General features: G+C 30.5%; 1 protein-coding gene across 6 annotated transcripts; it reads right to left on the bottom strand.

Annotated features, from left to right (window-relative positions):
* Window positions 1–3813: 3813 nt before the first annotated feature.
* On the bottom strand, window positions 3814–25893 carry LOC113393571 (putative mediator of RNA polymerase II transcription subunit 26). 6 transcript variants are annotated; one of them, XM_026630538.2, is made up of 29 exons: window positions 25745–25893; window positions 24959–25107; window positions 24630–24860; window positions 24349–24438; window positions 21838–21951; window positions 20618–20824; window positions 20248–20430; window positions 19255–19428; window positions 18707–18826; window positions 17952–18619; window positions 17743–17843; window positions 17187–17335; window positions 16984–17106; window positions 16800–16902; window positions 16352–16469; window positions 16168–16272; window positions 15774–15840; window positions 15572–15694; window positions 14793–14883; window positions 8064–8167; window positions 7734–7935; window positions 7252–7489; window positions 6541–7010; window positions 5896–6014; window positions 5491–5606; window positions 5106–5202; window positions 4878–5000; window positions 4623–4794; window positions 3814–4551 (listed from the first exon to the last, which is right to left on the bottom strand). In XM_026630538.2, the coding sequence occupies exons 2-29, from the start codon at window positions 25091–25093 to the stop codon at window positions 4016–4018; spliced, it is 5079 nt and encodes a 1692-aa protein (XP_026486323.2). In that variant the 5' UTR covers window positions 25094–25107; window positions 25745–25893; the 3' UTR covers window positions 3814–4015. The 6 variants fall into 6 exon arrangements, with proteins under 6 accessions (XP_026486323.2, XP_026486327.2, XP_026486324.2 ...); XM_026630542.2 differs by having other exon boundaries at window positions 17187–17332; XM_026630539.2 differs by lacking the exon at window positions 25745–25893 and adding an exon at window positions 25396–25725.
* Between the last annotated feature and the right edge of the window lie 698 nt (window positions 25894–26591).

The raw sequence follows: 26591 nt of genomic DNA, 5'->3' as shown, positions 1-26591 counted from the left end.
TTTATTATATATATAGTTTAGAATACTATAAACTATTTTTAATTTACCCTATTATTTACTGTTAATGTTTGTGTTGTGCTAGGTTAAGGATTACTACAAGGAACAAGGGAATACTACAAGGAAATTACTACTACTATACTTGGCTTCAAAATTTAATTAAGTTTGTTATCTCAACCGTACCGATCAATCTCATTCGTGTCTTCTCCATCCTACGTGACATTGGCGAAATAATCTGTGCCCTGTCGGCACAACTAAAAGCCATTAAACTAAGAATTGAATTGAATAATCCACTTCTGTTTGATAGTTTTCTTAGTTGGCTGCATATAATTTTATTTCCTTCAGTTTTTCAGAACTATCGATAGTTTGACGATCGATAGTTTACCTTGAAAACTATTCAGGATATCGATTATATTATCAATACAGCGATACTATCGATAGATGATGATTTTTTGATAGTATTGTTTTTTTTAATATAAGTAATGTAGTTGTTGTATTTTTACTACCAGTGTTCATGTTGTGTTTGTTTTTTGTCAAGTTTGTGGTTAATATGTCAGCAGTAACGTACAGTTCTTTTTTTGCCTAATAGTGGTTAAATTTATTAACATAAGAATTGATAACATTAAGTGCTTAAATATATACAAATATTAATTTAAAATAGGTAGTTACTGTATAAATCTTGACCGTGTGGAATGATGGCAAGAATGCTAGCAGCATTTCCCAGTTGAATCGCAATTCCGATCCTCTGGGCTAAAAATGAAATCTACAAATATTGAGTGAAATTCCAAGACCCTGAGCTTGCTATGCTATTTGACAAAATGGTTTGTTATTGAGAAATCTTTGACTTTGTAATTTTTGATTCTAACAGTAAAGGAAATACGGTATTCTACTGTATTTGAAAAAGAACTTCAAAATATGAATTTTCCTAATAAAAAGCTACACAAAAATAAACACGTTTTCTTACTATAAAATTAATTAAAATTTTAAACCTTTTTTATTCCCGCAAAAACGCTATCACTCATTTTGTTGACGTCACACTGATAAAAACAGCAGTTGTGTATGTACGACTGGCATTCAACGTTAACAGATGTAAATATTTGGTGTTTTGGGGATCATAATGAATTACAATCACTATCGTTGGAGAGTAATGTGCAAATACTAGCATTAAAACTCCAGAAAAGTTGTTTATAAAAGTGCCAGATGATATTGAAATTACAGTTTTTGCCTATCTGACGCCACATCGCCGTGGCGGCTCATGTTTTAGGTCTGTTATGTTATTGCTCGTGATATACAGACTAAAAATTACGACTTTTAATTTCAATGTAATAAATTAATAATGCGCTTTTATGACTCAAAATCAACATATTTAAGTATTTTTTATATTATTATTTTTCACTACCGAAAATAGCCTATTAGTGAAAAATCATAGACTATAGTTATTAGTTATGACAGTTTCAATTAAAATGATTTTTATAAATGGATGATTACGAAGTTCTCGATAATGTTACTTGAATCAAGATCATTGATTTGTCATTGAATATTGCTATTTTTTTGCAACGTGTCTTTAGACATCATAGGTCGTACGTAATTCTGTAAATTCTACCCTCTACACGTAGACATACAATTTTAAACTTGAGTTTTTTATTTCTTAAAGGTTTTTCATAAATCGAAGAAAAAAAGTTGATAACAGCAACATTGTTGCTTATATTGGTTTACTTAATCAGTATCACAGATTTTAACTTTTTCCTCATACAAAATGTATTAATAATATATATAATAATAATACTATATACTGGTGCAAATTCTATTAAACTTATTTGAATATAGTGTCGTTCCTTGGCCTACTAAAGTACATATCGTGAGGAAGTAATACTATCGAAGAATCACTGGCTATCGATAGCACAAAAATCATCAATTCTATCGATAGCTTTTGGTTAAAACTAATGACTTATGCAATACTATCGATAGTATTATAGGGACCTATCCATGGTATTAACACGTGACCACCTTAACTATCGATAAAAAATCGACTGTCTATCGATATGGAACACTAAATTATCCGTGTATTACGATTTTTGACCAGACTGAGACATAGCATTAAAGGTGCAGGGATTTAAACCGTTGCCCGATTTGGATTTACCCGCTTGCCGCGCTCGCGGATGGTCAAATATTGGACCTTCGGTGAGGTCTTTAAAAATATTCTTTGGGGGAAGGAGAGATCTCCAGGACACTACTGATAGGGCCGTTTTAATTACATATTTTCATAAGAATGCACTAACCTATGCAAGTTTAAACAGATAAGACAGAACTTTATTTTTTTATGGACGTATGAGCAACCAAATAGGACAAAAAAAGTGTTCTTTACATAGCAAACTTTTTCTTTTATTTTTGCTATTTCAACACTTGTTACACAAGGTTTTCATGGCAAAAAATATTAAACACTCCACTAGTTCTAATGAAAAATATTTGTAGATATTAATAAAAAGGTTTATAGAATACCCTTAGAAACAAAATTGTCTTATAGCCGTGCATTACAAGCATTAATTAATTAAGTAATTCAAGAAACTTGAATAATTTTGTTGGAACAAACATACCAAAACTTTAAACTATGACTATAAAATAAGATCGATCGTCTGAAAAATGGTTGATCATATTAGGACTAGCATCCATAATAGGCTGGACAGGCAACATGTTAAGAAAAACTTTGAAATAAAGTAAGCTTTTTACTTTATATAAATTCATTTAATTTTTTAATAATTCAATTTGTAAAAAGACACAATTAGCCTAAATTTAGAATAGTCTCATAGCACTTACGAAGGTTGATACGTACGTAAACTGAAAATCCGAAATGTTACCACTTTTAAATTATTATTGAACAAGTCAGCCTATTGGTAAAAATAACTGAGAAAATTGGGGGATAAGTACTACATAAATCACTTTCGTAACTTTTATTAAAGGGTATTTAAAAAATTAACGTAATGAAGCAGTAGCTGGGTCGGTTTGTATGGCATGGTATCCGTGAAAGATTTTTTATAATTTCTTGAATTTCGTTGTTTTACTGAAATGTGCATATAAGGATACCACACTATACAAAAACCTTTTAATTAGTATAATTTGATCTTGAACTTGGTGAAACGTGATTCGCCATCCTTTAGAAACGTAATGAATTGCCGATTTTGCTACGGAATCATGAATATTTGGCGTTTATAAGAAATCCTTTTTAATGAGAACGGGACTCATTATCTATGTTATTGAATTTAAATTTAATCATGGCATAAAATATCTTCTTTGAGTAACGACTAGCTGTACGCCTCCAATTCTTAGGATTAAATGGGTTGGTTGTGCCAATAAACCATATTGGGAATTACTGTTTAACATTAACATGCACTTGATCTCTCTTTAGATAGATGCTACTGCTATATCTAATATAATATTGGTATAAGACCGATATTCCTTCAATAATAGACGATGTTTCGAAATAATGAATAAAAAATTTCACTGTTGTAAGTATATATATAAATTGTGGCTTATTTTCCATTTACTTTAAACTTTAACTAAACTATCTTTGTATGTGACATGTTTAGGTCTATCTCCTCTCACAGACATTATTACTGATAATTTGTAAGTATCTATCTGTTATTTAAACTTACTAAGCTACAGTTAAAAAATATTATAGTCAACTTAATATGAATACCTTTAAGTTAAAAATGAAGGCAATATTTAAAAGTGTCAGTTAATGATTGATTTTATTTTATTTATGTAGGATCTTATACCTAAATAGAAAACTTTAATTGTGACAAAAGAAAATCACATAGCTATTAACTTACTATCGTTTTGTATTTATGGAAGCTATATAATACATTAAATTTAAAACTTTACATTATCTTTATAAAACAGATACAGTATTAAATACATGTAGTAATAGTATTAACTAATATTTACAAATCCTTGAAACAACTATACACTTTATTAAATTAATAATAATTTAATATATTGGATAAATGGACAGGCAACAGTTTTAACATTCATTTCTTTTAAATTTTTTGTTTGATTCAGTCACCACATCTTCCAATTTATTCAATCTTCTCATTTTGAGAAATGAAGTACTGTCACTTTCACTAACATTTTGTCGAACACAGTTCACATTGGATACATTTTGATTATGTACACCATATTTTTTATCACTGAAGTTCTTACTTTTATTTACTATTAAAGTGTTTTGAATGTCTTTAACCAAATCACTAGTGTGCAATTTAATAGGTATAAGAATTTGATTTTCATTGTCACTCTTCTTTACGAAGTCTGGTTTTATTTGCATCACAGATCTATTTTCATTATCACTAGAAAGTCGAATAGTTTTTCGCACATGTATTGTGTCTGAAGTATCAACAAAATTGCGTTTTACTAATATTTCACCAGTTGATGTTTGTTTCAGGAAGGTAATTGTAGCTCCGTCAGATTCTTTTACATCACATTTGTGAACTTTTAAGGTAGTGGTTCCTTTTTCACCATCATTACTGTCTTCTGGTTGTTCTTCTGTTTCAATTAATTTACCTGTAAGTAATTGTGTATTAAGTACCATGAATTATATATAATTTAAATCAATATTATATATTATACTGTACCATTTAACGTAGGGAATGTAATATCTGGTAAATTTAAATGCGAATCTGGGTTATATTTGTGCATTAAAATTTTTAATAAATTTGAAATCTCCTCTCTTTTTCGTGTCACTACAATCTCATCAAACCAATTGGCTAATTGTTTAATTGGCAGTGTATAATCCAGAATGGGAACCTAAAAGTTAATTGAAGGTTAATTTAAGGTTACATGTTTTCCATACAGTAATTAGAACATTAAACTAAATAAAATTCAATTACCTTAAAAAACTGTTCAACATATTGTAATAAATACAATCCACAATCGGTAAAGTTATTTTGTTGTGGAATTTTCGGACAGCTTCCTTTAATATTATCTTTGTTAAAAACTTTGTGTTTAGAGATCTGTAATGTATGAAATAAATTATATAATAGATATATAATGTACATAATAAAGCAGTTTTTTAATTAATAATGTTCTTCTTATTCTATAAATTATATTCTCTTTACCTTTGCCTGAAATTCGCAAGTTAAATAGTCCCGTAATGTTGCTACAACCCTTGATCGTGAAGCACCAGCTAATGAGTCAAATATGAGTATACAGGGTCTGAAATAGATAAATAAAATTAATTTTAAAATTCTTAATAAAGGTTAAATAATCATTTAAAATTTTGACTGTAATAATATAATCAATTAAATATGTCTTATAATATATTAAATATTGTATTTTTTTCTCTTTCAATACTATAAAAATGGTTGTAATTTTTATGGTGGTGTATACAAAAAATGATAAACAATACTAAAGATCATTTAATAATATTATATTATTAATATTAGAATATATTATCCTAAAGCATTGAATATTAAAATTTGTGTTAAACACTCAATTTCTTACTGTTTAATTGGTTCATTTTTTCTAATCGCTGGTATTTGTATTTCAGGCTTTTTTTCAACTTGGGCTTTCTCAGTCTCTTCCTCATCTGAATCACACTGCATGTCTAAATCACTTTCCTGAAATGATATTTACAATGTTAGTTTAATTCAATATTGTAGAATAAGAGGTTTAATGGACAATATTGTATATAAAAATTAAAAAAAAATCCAATATCAGAAATAACAGACAGACTTGAGCCAATTTCATACTATGATCTTATAGAGGCAGAGCAGTAACAATGAACATTGATTAATTGGTCAAACTGTAGGCACGAACTCAATCATATGTACTAAACAAACATATATAATCCATATTTAGCATGTTTAAAACCATGGGATATAGTTAATGTAATAATAAACAACCTACCTCAGCTTCTGCCTCATCACGCTCACTAAGGTTATCAGAATCACAACTTAATGTAAGCTGTTCCTGTTTTGTTAGTGGTGTGATTGTTGTGCTTCCTATTTGCATTGAGGATCTGCGTTCTGAAATAGCAAAGACATATTTATATTTAAAGTTTCAAGAAATGCATATATAGGCTATAAAAAGATAACTTCTTCAGTACATTTATATATCTTTAAGCCATATAAAATTGTTTTAAATATTATATTAAACATATAAAATAATGTTTTAGATACATGAAATATTTCATGGACATTATAAATGTTATGTATAAAAGTAACATAAATGTGGCAGTTATGAAATTTTCATTATCACTTACTAGCGACCCCCGCCCCAGCTTTGAAGGATTCAATTTATGAATAAAGATAATTATATGATATAAATACAATTTATACCACTCGTATCATATAGCACTCAGAAAATGTAGTTTTTTACCAGTGAAAATTTTTAGAATTAATATATAAAATAAAAAAAGCCTTTGATAAAATATAAAATGTCGTTCCCCAGGACTCAAATTATCTCCACACCAAATTTCATATAAATTGATTCAGCAGATACTTTTACATTTATAATATTAGTATAGATGGAATACATATTTATAAATCTCACCTTTTCTTTTAATTTCTTGTGGTGTCACTGTTCTGTTGTCAATCATACTTCTGCATCCATCTAGGCTTGGATAACAAATGATAGCCACAAACCAATGACAATTTTCATTAATAGGAACTACTATAAAATCTTTCTCAAATATGTTTACATTTTTCGTCCAAGTTTTAACCCTAGCATGTCGTTTTTGAGCAGGTGTCAAACTGCTATCCCATTCATGAGGGTTTGAACTTTTATTAAGTTTGCTTGGTTTAGTAGTAAGCCTTTTATAAAAAAATGTACTAAAAATATGAGTCTTTTCTCTCTGACTATGCGTTAAAATATCATGTACTAAATGTTTTAAATAAAAATCTATTATAACATCATTCAAGAATTGATCTTGAGCTAGGCACATGTAATCCTCTGTATTTATTGGAATCCCGCCTTTGCCAGGTGGATAAATAAGAATTTGGCGTATTTCAGCTGGGTTGGAACTAAAAAAGAGAAAATAAAGTATTTTTTACTATATCAATACTGTTAAGCTAAGTTTTTAGGGTCCTTCATTTTCTCTGAAAGTAGCAGTAAAATTTGATAATAATTTATTTATGATTTAGAGAGTTTTCAAATATATGTAGGTATTATAATGAGTTTAACTAAAAGTTAAATTTAACAATAATAACTACAAGGTATAAATTGTTTTAATGAAATCTACATAAAATATTGTCCTGTTCTTACCTTTTAGTTCCTGAAGGTATGGAAGCACTCAAGGACCTAGTTGCCATTTTTTGGACATTATTGCTCTCCTTAGGACAGGTTCTTACTAAAATTTCATTTGCTTCTCGTACATTTAATTCATCCATGACTTTACCAAACAATTCTTTTAATGCAGCTTTTGCTTCATCCGATATTACTTCCGGTAATAAAGTTATTCTTTTATAGGGGTCTTCTTTTGACATGGGATTGTAGAAAAGACCTATTTGAATATAACAGAATATTTAACAAAAAACATTTGTATGCAGGATATATTATAAGTACAACACACATTTCATCAAAAGTGCCTCTTGCAGCAGTTTCCTTTTACAATGTTTTCAATTAACACCAAGCGCAGATAAATAATAAATCCAGATTTAAAATCTTTACATGTTTACATATCCATAGTACTATCATGGCTGTGATTAATACAGATGTGTTTTTTGTAAATATAGATATATACTGACCTGATTCTTCAACCATATCTAATGCTTTTCTAATTGAAACACCACATTTGTTCATAGTGTACAAAAAAATAACAGGAAGGCCTTTTCCAAAATGTACTAATATTCTAACAACTTCTTTGAATGGTATTTGAAGTGCAATTTCTCTTGCTTCATATTTTAATGAAGGTGCAACAATTTTAATACCCCTTGTTGATATGTGTACCTGAAAATAAAAAGTTATAGTTAGAACTATATTTATATTTTTTAATCCAATGTCAAAGAAGATACTATGTCAAAATGGTAAAAATTACACTTTTTTTTTAACATAATGAAAAATTATCCTGGACTCACCTTCTCTTTTGGTGTGTATCTGTATGAACCTATTCTAATTGTTCGGCAATTAAGAAAAGCCTCAACACCTTGCAAGCTGTTAAAATTTACTTCTCTGCTTTCATCTAAAATAAAATGTACTACTTCATTAATATTTAATATATGGTTCTAACAATTAAAAACTATAAATTCATAATCTATTACTTTTATATAAAATAATCTGTTTTAGACACCATTCAATTTTTACACAGGTACTTAAGGTTAGGTTATTAATAAAAAATAATTATAAATACAATGTATTTGTATTATTATATAAATACATTGTGTTTTATGGCTTAACGAGTGTCTGGAATTAAATCAACTTTTAATTATTCGAATAAAAAGTCAAACGGCGAAAAACAGGACTTGCTTAATAATATATAAACATCGTCGCTATGTGTCGTCCGTATATTACACATGTGAGTATACAAATAGAGTTAATGGTTTGTAAACAAACCCGAAAAATTGTGATCATGTAAGAAGTATTTTGATAAGATTTTAGGTAAAACTAGTGTCATAATATTATGAAATATCGAAAAGCCGACTGCAAAAACTAAAGTCGTCATTGTGTATTTATTGATCAGACACCCAAGTTTGAAAGGAGCCTAAACGTTACTGTGAATTATATATATTTTTTAAATCACTTAAAAGTAAAGAGTAACTACCTTTTTGCATAGTGCTGCTGTTGCCCTGAGACATTATTTTAACCATTTATAAATACAAAACGCACCGCACTTTTTATTCACCATGACAGCGAGCGATAATGGCGAATGACAATGGCGTACTACAATATGACAGCCGACAGATAATACAAAATCGAATAAAGAAAAATCGATTAAAATTTATAAAGCGAAATAACGAATGAAAGCCTTAATACACGTATATAAAAATTGTAAATATAATTTATACGACAACAACAGCTAGATATAAAATATTTAAAGCTTTGTGGATTATTTCATTTTGTTCTTTACTTTTTCTTATAATACAGGAGCCATGTTAAATTGTACTCGATTTATTTTGAAGTCAAACTAAAATCGATTCAAACATAACATATTACTTTCCATCTCAATCGATAACTAATAGTTCAAGATAATAAATGTGTGATAATGAATGTATCTAAAGCGGAATAAGGGGATTTGAGCCCTAGGATTTGTCTGTTTGCTTACAAAAAATATTGAAATAGTTCCCTGAGTATCATATATAAGTAAAGATTTATATTATAAGTAAACTAACAATATTTTTGACGTAATTTGAAGCGCCTCGCCTATCGAAAATTACCCTGACGATAAATTTCAGGCAATATCTATTTTTAAATATTATTATGTCAAATGTACGTAATAATGAGAGATCAGATTTTATGAAAAGTGAGCAGTTTTTTATGTACCTTTAGCATACAAGTACCAGTAAACAGGCCGGCGAAGGCGGCCCAAGCTGTCTGGTGTGTATACTTTAAAGTATATACTAATACTACGATACTATTCGATCAGCCTATTACTTAAAAATAAATAAAGTCTGGTGGCCCTGGAACCTTGTTCTATATTTATCTATATTTCTTGAACCCTTACTAAAGTTTGTTATCATTTTAACATTGAAATAGTAAGTAATTAAATAAATTGTATAAAACCTATTTATTCGATTAAAAATGTCGTCGTCGTCGTAGCACCAATTTTGTCATTGTTCAGAATTTGCTAACCATTATTACCTAAGTATGTAAAACAACCTTCACGTCGGGTCTGATTAAATTAAAATAGCAGTAAAATCTTTATGGTTATAATTTTTGTACACGACTGTTTCTGATGCCATTTAATAGATCACATATAAAAAACAGGAAGATAAAAAATAAAAACGGTTTACCGCCATTATTCTATTGTTTTTCTGTCTACCAAAATAAGTTAATCCTAAGATCGATAACTCACTGAAAGAAACCTGATGAATAGTGGACTCATTTGCGATTATCTATTGAAACATAATGAAACCAAACCGTTTTTGAAAATACTGATCACAGGTAATGAAAGGTGCCTACAATTATAATATTATATTCAAAGGTCTGTCAAGCTCAACAGACTATAGCGAAACCTAGATTAACTTACTATAAGATATTGCTGTGTATATTGTGAGATTGGAAGGGCATCGAATATTATGAGCTGGGCAAATTCGGATCACTAATGCCAACAGATGATGAGAATCAAGCAAGAAATAGAGACAAAACGACCGGAATTTATCAAAGGGTGTGATTTTTCATAATGATAACGCCAGACCAAATACATTTTACTTTAGCCAATCAGCAAATATTGAGCTTGATTGGGAAGTCATTCCACCATAAATCCTTGATTTTGCATTCTCATATTTTCTGATTACCTGTTTTCGTTTACGTAACTCTATAGGTAGAAGACTACCTATAGAGTTCTGAAAAACCTAAGAAAGTTTGCATCAATAGTCAAAACTAACTGTCGCTTTTTTGATCTAAAGTCCCAACATTTCTACAGCAATTCAATTATGGCACTGCCAACAAAATGGCATATATATATCATAAACAAACAGATATAAGCAAGGATAAAAGTATCTTAAATTTGTATATAAAATACGAAGAATTTTCCCACAAATATGTAATAAAACCATTTATTATTATTTTTATTACTACAAAACGTATATTAATGAAATAAGCTAATTAACAATTCTTACTTTTTAAATCAAAGAATAAATATATTTTCTAATATCGCTAATCAATTATTAGATTTCTAATTTTTTGGTTTTATAGTAAAAAATTAAGTTTAAAAAAAATGGAGTATTTTTTTAATAGTTTTATTTGAGGTGTTTTTTGAGGAGGTTCATAAACCACTTCTTTTCTTGGATATCGATATCTTTTATTGGAGTCGAGTGGATTCGATGGCTTCCCCGCGATCGTGCTACGGACATGTGCTGCCGAGTTTGCAACAGGTTTAACGCGTCTTTTCAGGCAATCCTGCACATAAGACGTCGTCCTCAACTCTTGAGAGACTGTTTTGGTGCAACCGATTCTTAAAAAAGGCAACTGCTCAGAACCGTCTAATTATATTCCTATAATTATATATGAAGTCCATTATAAACTGCTAGTCCCTACGATTACTTCCTAGATAAGCACCGAGATTTACGACCGCCAGTATGGTTTCCTTTGAGGTCGCTCAACCAGTGAGCTTCTAGTTTACCTGACACATAGATGGGCGGAAGCCCAAGCCCAAGGGGGAGACTTTAGCAGCTAGTTTGGACAGAGCGCAAGTTTTCGATCGCGTATGACACAAAGCAGTTCTTTCGAAGCTTCCTTACTCCTATGGGCTTCACCAGCTTTTTGGCAGATCGGAGCACCCATGTCGTTGTCGACGGTGCATACTTTGACTTAAAATTCGTCAATTCTGGTGTTTCACAAGGCTGTGTACTATCACCTACTCTGTTACTTCTGCATATCAATAACTTGTTGCAAATCAGCAATATTCACTGCTATGCCGATGACAGTACTGGAATTATACTACTGTTATTTATCGGGAAAAAGTCGAGGAAAAGTGGAACAAACTTGTGCTTGAAATCGAATCTTTGTTAAACATAGTCTCGGACTGGGCTCGGCTAAATCTAGTTCAATTCCGCAAAAAAACACAAATTTGCGCGTTAACCGCTACAAAAATTACCATTTATCTATGTCCACGATTTGAAAGCATTCCCATTGCCGCCACAGCTAGCATCGGAATACTTGACGTTGATGTTGAGAACCTCGTTCAATTCCGCTGTCAAATGGAAGGTAACGCCATTTTTTTTAGATGCCTAAAATGCTTGGTGTGCTCAGCAAGGCAAGACGGTACTTCACGTCGGCCCAACGTCTATAACTGTAGAAGGCGCAAATTTGGCCTCACATCGGATTAAAAAAAGGAACTATAAAGCTATTGATCACTGAGAGCTGAGCTATTTAAGTATTTGTCTTTTAAAGTTAAAAAGTAACGTTATCGAAGTTTCTTCCGACAGGACCTGCTCTTATTTTGAAAAATAATTATTAAATAATTCGTCAAAAAGAGCCTTTGTGGTTAGAGCACGTTTAGCGGCATTAGAAAAGAGCACGTTTACCGGTATTAGACAAATGCCGATAATCGTGCTCTAACCACATTTCTGCATTTGAAGACTTAAGTATTCCATTGGGCGCTTTTTGTATTTTCATTCTGGCATTGAAATTTCCCATAATAACTTTATAGTTGGTCTACAAACTGGAGTTAATGGCATTTGTTATGTCTTCGTTGATGACTTCTGTTACATCAACAGAGCTTGTTGCAGTCGGTGCATATACATGTACAATCCTCAGGTTGTATGTCGTATATTTTCAAAGCAAAGTACAGTACCCAGTTTGACACAGTACTGATTTTTACAATGCCATTCCCAAAACCAGCTCTGCGGAGTAAGTGTTGGTCACCGTAGCGGATGTTAAGTAAGTTGTCTTACTCTAGATTTACTAGTTATGATTTAACTCTAGTTCGGCCATGTCTAGCCTCATCGCCTTAGCGGCATTCCCTGGCTGCCATTGTAGGCGGAGACCTCTCACTGCCGAGAGTGATAAACGCCATGCTAGGCAGCGAGAGGTGCTGGAATTCCATTCCATTCTGCGATAGTGTAATGTCGCAGAAAGAGGCTGCGGAGCGGGCGCGTGAGGAGAATGTCTCTGTGGATTCGCTCCGACGAAGAAGACCGGGGAGAAGGCATTAGCGCTATGCGTACCTTCTCCCTCCGCTGTAAGCGTCGCCAGGAGTAGGGGGGTTCTCTGTACCCCGGGAACTCTCAAAATGTCTAGCCTCATCTAGCGTCAAATATATGTTAAGGGACGTAAACGTCGTTAACGAAAAGAAGCCTGCTATATATAGGTATTTATCGCCTGATTTGACTTTGACTATCATAGACTCTAAATCACTTCTAATATATAAATAAAGGAAGATCATTTTAATTCCCATCTATTTATCTGTAAATCACAAACTTTTTAACTCTGTAATCCATTATGAGACATAAGCCACTCCCAAGGCACACCAAAGCCTTCGCCACCAAAAAGGTTGTCAAATCGCAAAATATGCGGCAAATACCGATCTCTAAAACGAGAAATAGTATAACCAAGAAATGGCTCGTGCAGTAACTTAACAGATTTTCTAGCTGTCTGGCATATTGCACCGTCCTGTTAAGATCTATATTTTGCAATTTTGGCACAAAAAGTCAAGTAACATTTCACGGTAACGAAAAATTTCACATTCAAAAACTGCATTTTGAAATAAAAAATACTAAAGATGATTTTCGTTGGAAAATCACCACCCAATTGTTGTAGTTCCAAAACCCAACCAATAAACGCTCTTCGCCCTGGTCCTTCCCCTGCTTTTAACTATTGTGTCAATTGAACTTGACAGGCATAAATTTTCAAATATTTTTTTAAAATTCGATAAATAATGGTTGTGGAAACACCAACTTCCTAAACTCTCAAAGTAACAACCCACTAACAGACTCAGTTTGCTCAATTTAGTGTATAAATAGAGGCTTTGTTCGTGAGCTTTTCACAGTGGCTCATTTGGAATATATTTATGGCCTTATATATTTAATGTATAATTTGATAATATTTTTTCACAATGAGAGAAACGTTGTTGTATATTCTAGCGCTCCATCTTACTAAATCTCCTACTGTCTACTAGAGAACAGACTTTTTTTTTTCAAATGTCTAATCATGACAGTACCCAATGAGGCGCAATACAAAATCTTCTTATTGAAACATCCACTACAAGTATAGTAACGCTATATAGTAAATTATCACTACATAGTATAAAACAAAGTCACTTATCGCTGTCTGTCTATCACTATGTATGCTTAGATCTTTAAAACTACGGAACGGATTTTGATGCAGTTTTTATTAGATAGAGCGATTCAACAGGAAGGTTTATATGTTTAATACATTCATAATATAGTAGAGAAACATTGATCATTTTAGAATTTTCTGTGATGTAGTAAATAAACAATTTTTTTTGAGTTTACATTGCAAATGTTGGCAGAACCCAACGAGATAGATCATATTTACTATAATATTGTGTAATAATTGTTTACTTTAAAAACGTCTACAAAAATGCCCGCGATGATCACGATGATCATTTTTTATCCTTTACTTTTTATGAGAAATAATGATTTATTTACGAATCGATTATCGCAATACATCATTAATCCTTATCCAAATAAGTACTATTTATTTTTTTGATAATTTTATCAGCCTCTTATGTTTATTTACTCGTTTATATAAAACGAGTATTAATCGTCGTTTCATTTAAAGTTATATGACCGTCGGCGCCACTTAAAAAAAAATAATAACGAAACGTCGTACTATTACTATGTAATGTTATTAAATACTTATTAGAGTAACTATAGCGACCCGCTTTCTGACTGATTAATTCATAACAAATTTAAATCATTTAATTGAAAATTGTTGTTTTATTAAATCGTTAGATTTTCTAGAAAATCAAGCAAACCGAAATAAAAATAAACTTCACAATGTATTAGTAAAAAAAATACTATGATTAAAAGTAAAATCTATAATTAAAAGTAAAATAAAAAAAAACTATAAAATGGGAGATAACTTAATATAACGTCAAGGCTTTGCTTATAAAATATAGAAAACAGTGTAATATATTTAAATTTAATAAATAATTTTGAATGTGAAAATAAATTAGTACTTACCATCCATATTATCGATACCGATACCGCTGTCCGGAGTCCCCCCTTCGATTTCACTCAACGAAGGTTCCTTCATATTTATTGACTGTTCGTGCTATTAAAAAAAGCATTGATTAGAGTATTTAGAAAATATATATACTTGCTATTATTTTTTTAACATAAGTATCTAACATATAAATATTTGTTCTGCCTCGTTTCTTGGTGGCAGGGATTTGTGCAAGCTCGTCTTGGTAGGTACCACCCACTCATCAATTATTCTACCCCCAAACAGCAATACATAGTATTGTTGTGTTCCGGTTTCAAAGGTTCTCAGCCTCAATCCAGAGTCTGGAAGTAAGTCTACTCTCGTACTTCGGAAGGCATGTAGAACAACCAGTTTCTGCGCCTGAAATCTTTCCGGTCGTGTCGGATTTGTCGTCTCGTCGGGTTATGAGAGTGACACACACTCGCAAAAATCCAAGCAAAAAATATTTATTTTGCATAATTGACTGAACCTTTAGATTGGATGCCGTGTCCTAAATCGGTCAGGTTGATATCATAAATATTTTATTTACACGCGATAATTATAAAAAATAACAACAAAAAAGGAGGATTTCTTATTTTCTTAGAAAGGACAAAATGCACTCTGCATTAAAAACTTAAGGCTCATTGGTCGTTTATTCTGGCTTCAAAAACCATTGACCAATCCAATTAAAATCGAATCCCTTTATTTGTTTGCTTAATTTGATTGACATTTCATAGGGCTAAAATTAAAAGAAAGTAATTAATGAGTATTTGCTAACCTGGTTATTTGATATTGAACTATTTGAATCTTCTTCATCTGAACTCAATGTCAATATGACTAGTTCAGGATCAGGTTGTTTGCCTCTCGGTTTCCGAACTCTTGAAGGTTTTTTATCTGCAACCTGTACAGTACAATTTTTATCAGTTTAATGCCGTGAATATTAACGAACGATAATAAATTAATACATTTTTAGTACTTACAGTTTTATTATTAATAGTTTTAACTGATGTTTTCAATAAATTTAATTTAATACTTTCTCCTGAGGCACTGCAAAAAAAGGTTATATTATATTTAAACAATTCATTTTAATACATTTTGTTTCAAAAACAAAGAAGTCGAAAATTTTAGTTAAAAAAAACATTTAACATAATAAAGCATATAAATACATATTATAAAAAAGTATTTTGTCTAAATTTAGAGTATCAATACAATACATAATTAAAACCAATAATTCTTAAACTTATTCATTTTCGAAAACGGAAATCTCCATAATGTTTTATAGACAATTTATGTGATCAATTTTAATCTCAAGTTAGTATAAATTGCTTTTGTAATATATTACTTAAATTATGGAACAACATAAATGGTACTTACATTTGTTTATCTAATATTGATTTTTCAGGTTCCTTTTTCTTTTGTTCTACTTTCTTACTTGCTATCGGTACACTTTTAGGTTCTTCTGTAAATACTCTTTTACATCTATAACAACAAACATACCAATTATTTATTTTAATCGAGTTTCAATTTGTTAATTTTAATTATATGGTTAAAAAGTTACCTTTCACAGCGGCTAAAATCAAATCCTGTGTATCCACAAGATTTGCAAACTGCCAACATTCCATTCACGAAGCGTGGAGGAGGCGACCGCTGCTCGGGAGATTCGGGACTATTATTTACTGAAAAAATAAACATTAGACTATAATAGTGACACATCAAAATATTGAATATTTTGTAAGAATAATAGTATATAAGTTTTATTTTAATTTATTATTAGTTTTTCTGTGAAATTTGAGAGTTACTATTTTATTAAATGTCTTTAAATTACAAGTTTGATGGTCGTAAGCAATGGGTATAATGATAACAATAAAATTATTTTAAGTTATCTTCCTATAGTCATTTTTGAATTTATCAACAATATGAAATTAGTCCGAACAATATTAAACCATTTTCAATCATTAAAGTTAAAATCATATAATTATACAAAACGAATTATTTTAAAAACAAACCATTTTCCGGACATGGTCCTTTTTCAGGCGTAGACATTTCACTACTATGAGGTTGTGATAACACATTTGGTGAACTTCTACTACTCATGTCCCCAACAAACATCTGTAACAAATTATATTTAAATACCGTGCTCCTTTCGTGTAAAACAATATGCTTAATATAATAAAAAGCAATGATACATACTGGATGATTTTCTAACATCTCTTCAATTCTCGTTGTGGAACCTACTGATACAAAATAATCTATTTCACTACTAGTATTTTGCATACATTGTATATTAGTATCTTCGGTGAAAGGAACATTGACCTGAAACAATTAATTCGATTTAATCAATCTGTCTATAAAATTAGTCCTTAATAAAATAATGAAATAGATTTATTTAATACCTGTTCTAGAACCTCTTGAAGCGTACAACTTTCTTTAGGTAATGTAAAGGTGATAAGTCGTTGTTCCCCATTTTGTAAGAAAATTAACATTTTCGCTGACTGTGTCTCAAATGTTTGTTCTGAGGGTCCACTCCCTGATTCACTGCCTTCTGTAATAATTAATAGATGTAATACGAAAATAAAACTTGCTTATTCCTAGATTTGAGGCTGTTAGCAAATGTCAATTATCACAAAAAAAAAATGATGAAAAAAGTTTATGATTGAGTTATTTACTTGGCTGCAGAAAAATAAATTCTGTACAAAGCATTACTTTTAGCATCAAGAAAATGCACAAAAATGAACACTCTGTATTTCTAAATCCTGCTAGGTGTTTCTGCAGTAATAAAGCTGTGTCGACTTATATGAACAAATAATAATATTACTTATTATTTAGAGACAACAGTTCTCTAACCAGCATGTCGCCCAAAGCGAAAAAAATCTTCCGACATCTTATATTATCATACATAATAGAATATAATATGAATATTTTTGTTAAGCTAATAAAAAATATATTAACCTGTAAGTTGGTTTGGTTGTTGCTGCGTTTGCATCGGGGGCACTCTTTGAACTGGTCTTTGTTGTTCTTTACTTCTTACTAAGGTTTGACGCCCACTTTCCCTAAATAAAAATAGCTAGTTAAATGTTGTTACTTTTTTAAATACTTTATAATTGGTAATATGTATCAAGGATACTGCCGATATAATCGACCAGTATAGTAAATCTTACCTTGATTGCTGTTGCTGTTGTTGTTGTTGCTGCTGTTGTGATAAAACGCGCGATGAGTGCATTCGTCTATATTCGGCTACGGACATTCTTTGACCATTAGTTAAAGTTATAAATTGTCGTTCTTCTTCAGGATTGTCAGGCTCCATTAATAATTGGTTTATTGCTTGGGGAGGTTGTTGCTGCATGTGTGAATTTTCAAAAGCTAACTGTTGTGGTTGGAACCCATGTTGGGTACTAAAGTTAATTTGATGTTGTTGAGAGACTCCAGCACTGATTGGACCCGGAGTTAGCCTTCCAGTGTGTGTCTGCCGTAAGGGAGATGGGGTTTGAAACTGTTGTGGTGGATTAATATTTTCTGTAACAGGATTTTTCTGAACTATTGCTGCTGTTATACTTTCTTCCAGATCATCCATATCACTGGCATTGTTTGGTTGTACAGCAACTTTTTTAACTTGTTGTACTTGTTGGGGATGAGGGGAAACACGAAGTGGCGTCGAATTTATAGCGTTTTGCTGAGGTAGAGGTCCATTGCTTATATTCGTTTGTACGGTGTGATGTTGGGACATTGTGGTTTGTAAGGTTTGGGTTACTATGGTACCTTGGGGTGTTATTATACGTGCGGGTTGTTGTGCGTGCTGTTGATTTTGTTGGTTTAACAAAATCTGTTGCTGAAAATATAAGTTTGGGAATTAAACACTATAGCAATTCATTAAATATGGTATCACAATAATAACAAATATGGATGGCACAGAAACCTGCTGCGTAGTGAGTTTCAGTTGATTAAGTTGTTGGATTTGCTGTGGATGATTGATGACATGTTGTGCAAGCTGGTGCTGTTGGAGTTGTTGCTGCTGCTGCTGTTGCTGCTGCGACTGCTATAAATCATAAAAAATATACAATGGGCATATATTTGTTAAAAAAATTAAAAAGTATGAGATATAATAGTAAACTTTGCGATATGCTAAGCATTTCACTAATAGCCCTGAGTTGAGGAAGGCATATTAACAAATGAATCACTTAAGAGTAAGTGGTTGATTTTGCTCACAGAATCAGTGAGTACAAGAAGTGTATACAATTTCTGATATATACTTATTGCAGTTAGAATGATCGAGGAGTGGCCGATATCCGACCCTATAAACTAGACTTGTATAAAACCCAACGATCAAAAGTTGACGGAAATAAATTTTAACTCACAAATCCAATAAATGCTAAATATATTGTTTATTCCAATGATATGCTGCAAATATGGTAAATTAAATGAATTAAATTTGTCTCATTTACGAAATGAAACGTCTTTATATACCTGCAACAGCGGCGTGCGCGGTCGGGGCGGGCGGTGCTGCGCGTGCGCGGCGTGCGGGTTGAGCACGCGCGGCGAGCCGGGCCGCGCCGGCCGCGCGCCGCGCACCGCGCCCGGCACCACGCCGTTGGCGGCCAGCCCGCGACCGTTGCCCGCCACCGAGGCGTTGAGTGTGGCCTGCGAGTACATGCGATTGATTACAACCGATATCGATAGCGACATCATTAGGCGATTATAGCGTTTCGTGAGGACCGTTACTATCAGTTAATCGTGCACATAAAATGAAATATATAAATATCGTAGCTTTAGAGTTACTTGCATAATTAATGTTTATTTCACTTTGTTCACAGAGCAAAATTTTTATGAGGTAGTTTACGAAATATTAAAATCATCGAAAAAAACATTTTTGGAAAGAAGCTAATATCGCTAATATACATTATCATATAATGTGATAGTAGAAAAGGAGGAGTAAAGCAAAATTAACAGCTTTGACTTTTAATTGACTCTACATCGCCCAAAGATTTCGCGTCAATTCAACGATATGATATTCTATCATGAATAATTTGATATTCATTTATTTACTAACATACTTTATTGCACAACATATAAATAAGAGTAACAAAAAAATGGCTATTTGAGTATCCGTGAAATTGTTATCGGAACTTGAATATTATTATATTATATCTAAATATCTATTCATCAAGAATTGACTGTAGTGCATAAAGTGCATAGCAAATCGTATGCAATATATTCCTAACATTACGTAATTTTATTTAATAACAATTATTTGATGCATTTATAACTTTTAAATACAAACACAACAAACAAAGAAAAAAACAATCATGATTTTTTTTCGCTACTGTCTTACTCTAACTTTATGTATAAATGAGAATATTTTGATACTACTCCTCAAATTTTTTTAGCTTTTGTACATGCCTCAAAGAAATATATAAATATATACAAACATAACTTTTGATATAGCTATGTGATACTTACCTGTTGGTGTTGAGCATTGAGAAGTCGTGGCGGTACTTGTAGAGGCGGAGTGGGCATCGGCGACCTCATAGCGGGGCGACGAGGACGAACAGTTCGGTTCGCTGTTCGTACTAGCGTAACACCCGCCGGGGTGTTAAGTGATTGATTAAGCAATCTGGGCTGAGCCGGTCTTGTTGGAGTACCCTAAAGAAAGAAATACATTATAGATCAGTTTATTAACCAAACAATTAGCTAAGGCAACAAAGTCAGAACTGGCTTCAGAAAATAAACCCTAAAAATAACTTTTTAAATTTTCGAGTAATAGAAGTATAAACTCTAAGGCTTCATCTAACACATAATTAAAGTTAAAAAAATATATGAGTAATCTTACAGTTTGATTAACATATGCTGCATGCATCACAATTTGATGTTGAATTTGTTGTGGTTGTATCTGTTGAGACTGTAAGTGCTGTTGATGTTGTTGTTGCTGTTGTAATTGATGTTGCAGTTGCTGCTGCTGCTGCTGTTGTTGAAGTTGCTGCAGGTGGATTTGTTGCTGATGCTGTTGTTGTAGATGTTGCATGAGTTGTTGTGGGGGCTGAAACATCAGAATATTTGTATTGTGAAAATATTATACAACAAATTTTTAAATATAAACAATTAAGTAAAAAAAATATGTTTATGAACACATTAACCTATTTTTTTTTACTAAAAACATATTAAAATTTAGAAATATAAGCAATAAAACAATTTTTGAAATATTTAAATGCTTGAATCAAAAACCGTGACAAACTGATAAACATGTGTTATGACGTATAACTAATTTTGTTAAAATAAATCTTTTACTTGCTTTAATATTAAAAACTAAATTTGGAGTCACACTCTTATAATTACTAAGGTGATTTTAGGAAGCATACAACCATCTTATATATTAATAGAATAAGCCGATTTTTGTCCCAGTGATTATAGGATGATGGCTGCATATAAAAAATCGGTTATAGTCTCAGTTTGAAGAACTCCAGCCGTAGATGTGCAGAAAATTAAGAGGATTCTTGATTGCAATTTGCTAAATTGTTAACAATTCAACAAAGAATTATTTTTAGAGAGGAAAAATGGTACTGACCGGTTTGAGAACGGTACTACGGCTGTATAAGAAAAAAATGAAAATGAATTGTTATCAACAAACTCTAATTCTACCAAAACCTGTCATAGGATTCGAAATTCCTAAAAAATCTTTTTAATAAACGCGAAGTTTCGCGGGCGACCCACTAATTGTTAATAAATTGTAACACAAAAATATTTTTCAAACAGAACAGGATCTTAGCACCTGTGACTAGCATGTTCGGAAAAACAAACATCTGTTGAGCTTTATATTACATAGAAACATAATAATAGATACATTTGTAACATGTATTAGTTGCATACTAAAATGAAAAATAAATTAAAGAACAACAATAGATGATAAGATTGATATAAATCTGATTAGGTTTGATGTTGTTTTATATAATTATATTGATATTAATATAAGCCAACATTAAGAATTATATGTAATAATGTAAGTTATAAATACAGTTGAGAAGTATTGTATGGAAACCTAATGATATAACTAACAGTTTGTGGCGGTCCATGTTGGGCTGGTGGCTGTGGAGGTGGTGGCTGTGGTGGGGGTTGTTGCGCAGGATGAATGACAGTGGGTTGAGATAAAACATGCGCAGGACTCACCAACTATCAAAACAAAACATACATTTTAGAATTATAATAAAATACTTAAGAGTTGAGTAACAAAACATTTTATTTTACATGGGCAAAATCATAAGTAGAAAAAAAATGGCTAAATTTACCTAAAAATAAGTATCAAATATTATATCATCACAACAAATAGATTATTTAACTTTAACTGATGGTTAAATTATTTAATAGTATGTCTAGTTTAATAAATATGTTATATATAGAAACTATCTTCCACATTTTACTCATTATATAGTAATAAACAATTTAAACATGTTTGTTTACAACAAACCCAAACCTAAGCCAGGTTACAATTGTTATACAAAGGAATTGGCATTTGACCTCTGCAACCTTATATAGGTGAACTAGGAAGTCATTTATACAAAATATATGTGAAAGTCAGAAGTTTATACAATAAAAATCAAAATGAATGAAGATGTTCTTATAATTTAAATCATGCTTAAGAATTAAGGTGATAATATGTACAGATTTCTCTAAAATTAAATTACACTATACTAAATTATTATTTGAAGTAGTCAAATTTATAACAAAAAAAAATGAAATATATATATACCCAATTCCATTTAGATAGTCTTGTAAATTATATTACAAAAAATATAATTTGTACACATTTTTAACAAAAATTTCACTAAAGCAATGACTTTTTTTAAGTTTTTACTATACTATTTTTAAAAATATCACTTTGTTAGTCAAATATTCTAAAGCAAAAAATACCTAAAATATTGTTAAGAAATAGTTCTTAATGTATGGGGTATATAAATAAAGCTATCAAGTAAAAAACAATAATCTTATTAAAATACAATATTCAGCATACATTTTAGTAATAACAACTCTACAATACAAAAGTTACGTTTAAATAATGACTTTGTTGAAAATATATTGTCAATAGTCACAATTGAAATTAATAAATTGCAAAATATAATTGTATTGAAATGTATTTTCAGCTTCTATTTCACTCATTTGAGTGTAAATTGTTGTGGGTGTATTTGAAACTATTCTTAAGTCTCTATTTATTTACCTCTAACTCACATAGAAGCAACAGTTTTCAGCTGATTAATATACAACTTCATGAGAAATATGGTGTTTATTTTAGATTTATTCATTTAAATCTCAATATATCTTTTTATTTCATTCAAATTTCCATGAAAACTATGTGTGAAATAAAGTTTTTAGTATATGTGTTATGTATGAGTTAATTACATTGCCAATTCATAAATCTTATGTTAAAAAAACGATAATAAATAAGGCATAACACTTAATACATGATTATATAGAAGATTAAAAAGCATGGAGATAGTATTTGTTAATTTCCAGTCAAAATATAAATTTACTTGTATGTGAATTATAATTTTACTTAAGAAAAGAATGGTAGAATCTATATTCTGAAATAATTACAACCAATAAAATTTAGATAACATGTGCAATGTGCTTAAATCAATGTTAATAACTTGTTTATTAATAAATGTTATGAGAGGTGAAAGATTATTATCGTAGAAGATATGTCATGTAAAGCCTATTCCAACCACATGTGAAATAAAGACAAGTAAACAACTTCACCATTGATTAAATACAATATCATTGGCCGAAAATGAAGACTGACACTATATAGCAGAGCTATAAGTGAATCACATGGAATACGAAAATGTAAGGTTTGTTTTTTATTACTCCATCTTGGAATAGAATAGAAGAATAAATGACATATTTATTATGAGGAATGAAGAAAAACAGAAATGTATAATCTTAATACACATGTCCTTTTGAGGCCCGAGAAAGATATACAAAAATATATAATTATGGATCATACTTGCAAAATATGAGCAACTGAAGACCATAGATATAGATGAATGTTAGAAAAAAAAACTGCACAAATCTCACTTTAACATGTAAGGATACACAAATACTGATCATAATTGAAAGTAATTGAGTGAAATAACATAATTATCCATTGGTATTATATCTTTTAATTGCTTGTTAACATAAAAAAATAATGTATGTCTATTACAAAAAAAATTTGAATGAGAGTTTAGTTTGTCATAGATATAAAAATCTTTGCTATAGCAAAAACAATATATTCTATGACTTAATGTTATTGGTAACAATTCCGTCCTTCAGCTCAATGGACCATTAAAATACTTTTTGGTAAATAATTTATATGGAATTGCAAAAATGAAAAAAAACAAACTTTTTATTAGATATAAATAAAACCAATTATAGATAACCATGTAAAAGATTATGAAAATTTATAAACTAATGTATTTTCATGCTTTGTTCTTTTAATAAAAATATCTAGAGAGATTTAGTATAGCCTCACGTGCACATGTGATATTAGAAGTTAATATCAATGCTAAACATTTATCTAATTAACAGACATACATGTTGGGGCCGCTGTGATGCATCAATGATCTGTTGAGCCTGTTGCAAGACAACCTGTGCATCCATAGGTAAATCAGATGTGTAGTAAACCTACAAATAAAGTGTTTATAAAAATAATGCATATGTGGTGGTTTAATGTTGACCTGTAGAAGTATGATTTTTATCATACAAGTATCTATTTTAATGTCATGATAATTACCAGTCTTGTATGACATTACAATAATTAATTGTTTCTGAAACTACAAAACTACAATTAATGAATTTAAGCTTTTAAATGTTACCTGATGTCTATGTAAAGCTTGTTGTTGATGTTGCTGTTGTTGCTGCTGTTGTTGTTGTTGCTGCTGCTGCTGTTGTTGTTGTTGGAAGTCTGTACGTGGAGCTTGAGATGGTGGATCATGGCGGATAATGTATTGTTGCTGATATTGTAACCCATCTCCAACAAGTAATTGCGGTTGTACAGAATCACTGACAATTATATCATTAGGTTGATCTGTTTGTTGTACTACCACCTAAAATAAAAACAAATATTGTTTCATATACAGTTGTGGCTGTTGAAAAATGACAAAATTTCCCCTTTTTTTAAAGATATTAAGTCGAAAAAACGAACCTGTTGTTGCGGATATTGTTGATCATCTTGATTTACTATTATTCCATCGGAACATATTAAATTTGGGCAATATCTTTGCAAATCTTCAAGTGTCAATGAATGTCCTTGCCCAACTATTTGGTAGTATTGAGCCATTGCAAGGAATTAGCCTAATACAAAACATATAACCAATTAATTATTTAACATTTATTTTCTTTTTATTTGCTTTGTAAAGCTATTAACTTTATACATAATTCATTACCTGAAATGTTTTTCAATTTAACAATTTTGTTTAACACAATTTTAATTGAACATATTTATTTAAAATATTTAATCGAATGCTTTTAAATAAAACGATCAATTGTTATTTATTTCTGACAAATCGTATTTACAAAATGTGTTTATTAAAGCAAAATTAATTATCCATGTAAAACTAAATGTGTATGTTCGTTACCTACATAATAGTAAAGTTAAAAGTTTTGACGATCAACTGATTCGTTGACAGCTATTTCATACATCTTGTACACCCTGAGAAATACGTACAACAACAGCAGTGACTTCGTGGATAAAGCGATTGCCTCAACTATGGCGACGACATTAACAATCACTTCACAATCACTAAATATTTCACAAACTATACAGCATTTTTCTATCTATTTCATACGTTGAAATAACACGAAAAAAATAGATCTGAAATCGTTTAGAGGAACGAAACGAAATGGCTTCGATCCCTTTAGTCGAACCTAAATTCTCTCTAACATGATGGTTTTCAGTAGATAAATCAAAAATTTTAAAACCACTCCTTACCAATATTTACTAAGGACATTTTAAATGCCATATATATACAGAAAGGAGTAACTTTTAGCATCAAAATGCAAAATTTTTAACTCAAACGCCAAATCTAGAAGCAATTTACATTATGGCGTGTGTGTCACTTTTTTACAAATATATTTTTTTTTAAATATCTGTAGTGTTGCCTCAAGCACATTTTAAATTATAAAAATAAATAATGCTTACACTGAGCATAAAAGTAATCATTACTTTCATTTTATTGGAATTTCAATATTTAATTACATAAGAATTATAAACATTCCTTAAATATATACAAATATTAATTAAAAATAGTTATTGTATAATCTTTTTATCAGAATCTTGTATTTATAAAAAGTAAAATTTTATATGGTTAATAAAAAATATTTATATTGTTACTTTACTAGTTTTACATCTTAAAACTTTAAATAATGTTAAAAATATATATTTATTCCATTTGTCCGTAGGTTATTTAATAATTTTACATTCGACCTGGTTGCGTGAAAAGACAAAGCGAGCAAAGTTACATGAAAATTTAAAACCTTTTAACACAATTACGTAAAAACTAAAATATACAAAATATAATCTAGATTCTAATTGTGTATTGGGTCAGTTGGGTGTGGATTTTATATTATACATTTTCATAAAGTACATATATTTATTTAACTAAGTTAATTTCATGACTACCAACTTTTTGTTAGAGAACATCAACTATGATTGAATTTATTGATTAGATATCAATAATATAAAAGACAATTGCATGTGGCGGATATAATGTTCTCGTATCTCCCTGGGAGTTGGGAGATACGAAAACATTATATTAACCAACTTCGCAAAAGAGAAA

Source organism: Vanessa tameamea, chromosome 6 (assembly GCF_037043105.1).
Source record: "Vanessa tameamea isolate UH-Manoa-2023 chromosome 6, ilVanTame1 primary haplotype, whole genome shotgun sequence".
NCBI lineage: Eukaryota > Metazoa > Arthropoda > Insecta > Lepidoptera > Nymphalidae > Vanessa > Vanessa tameamea.
This window is presented reverse-complemented; position numbering and strand designations above follow the sequence as displayed.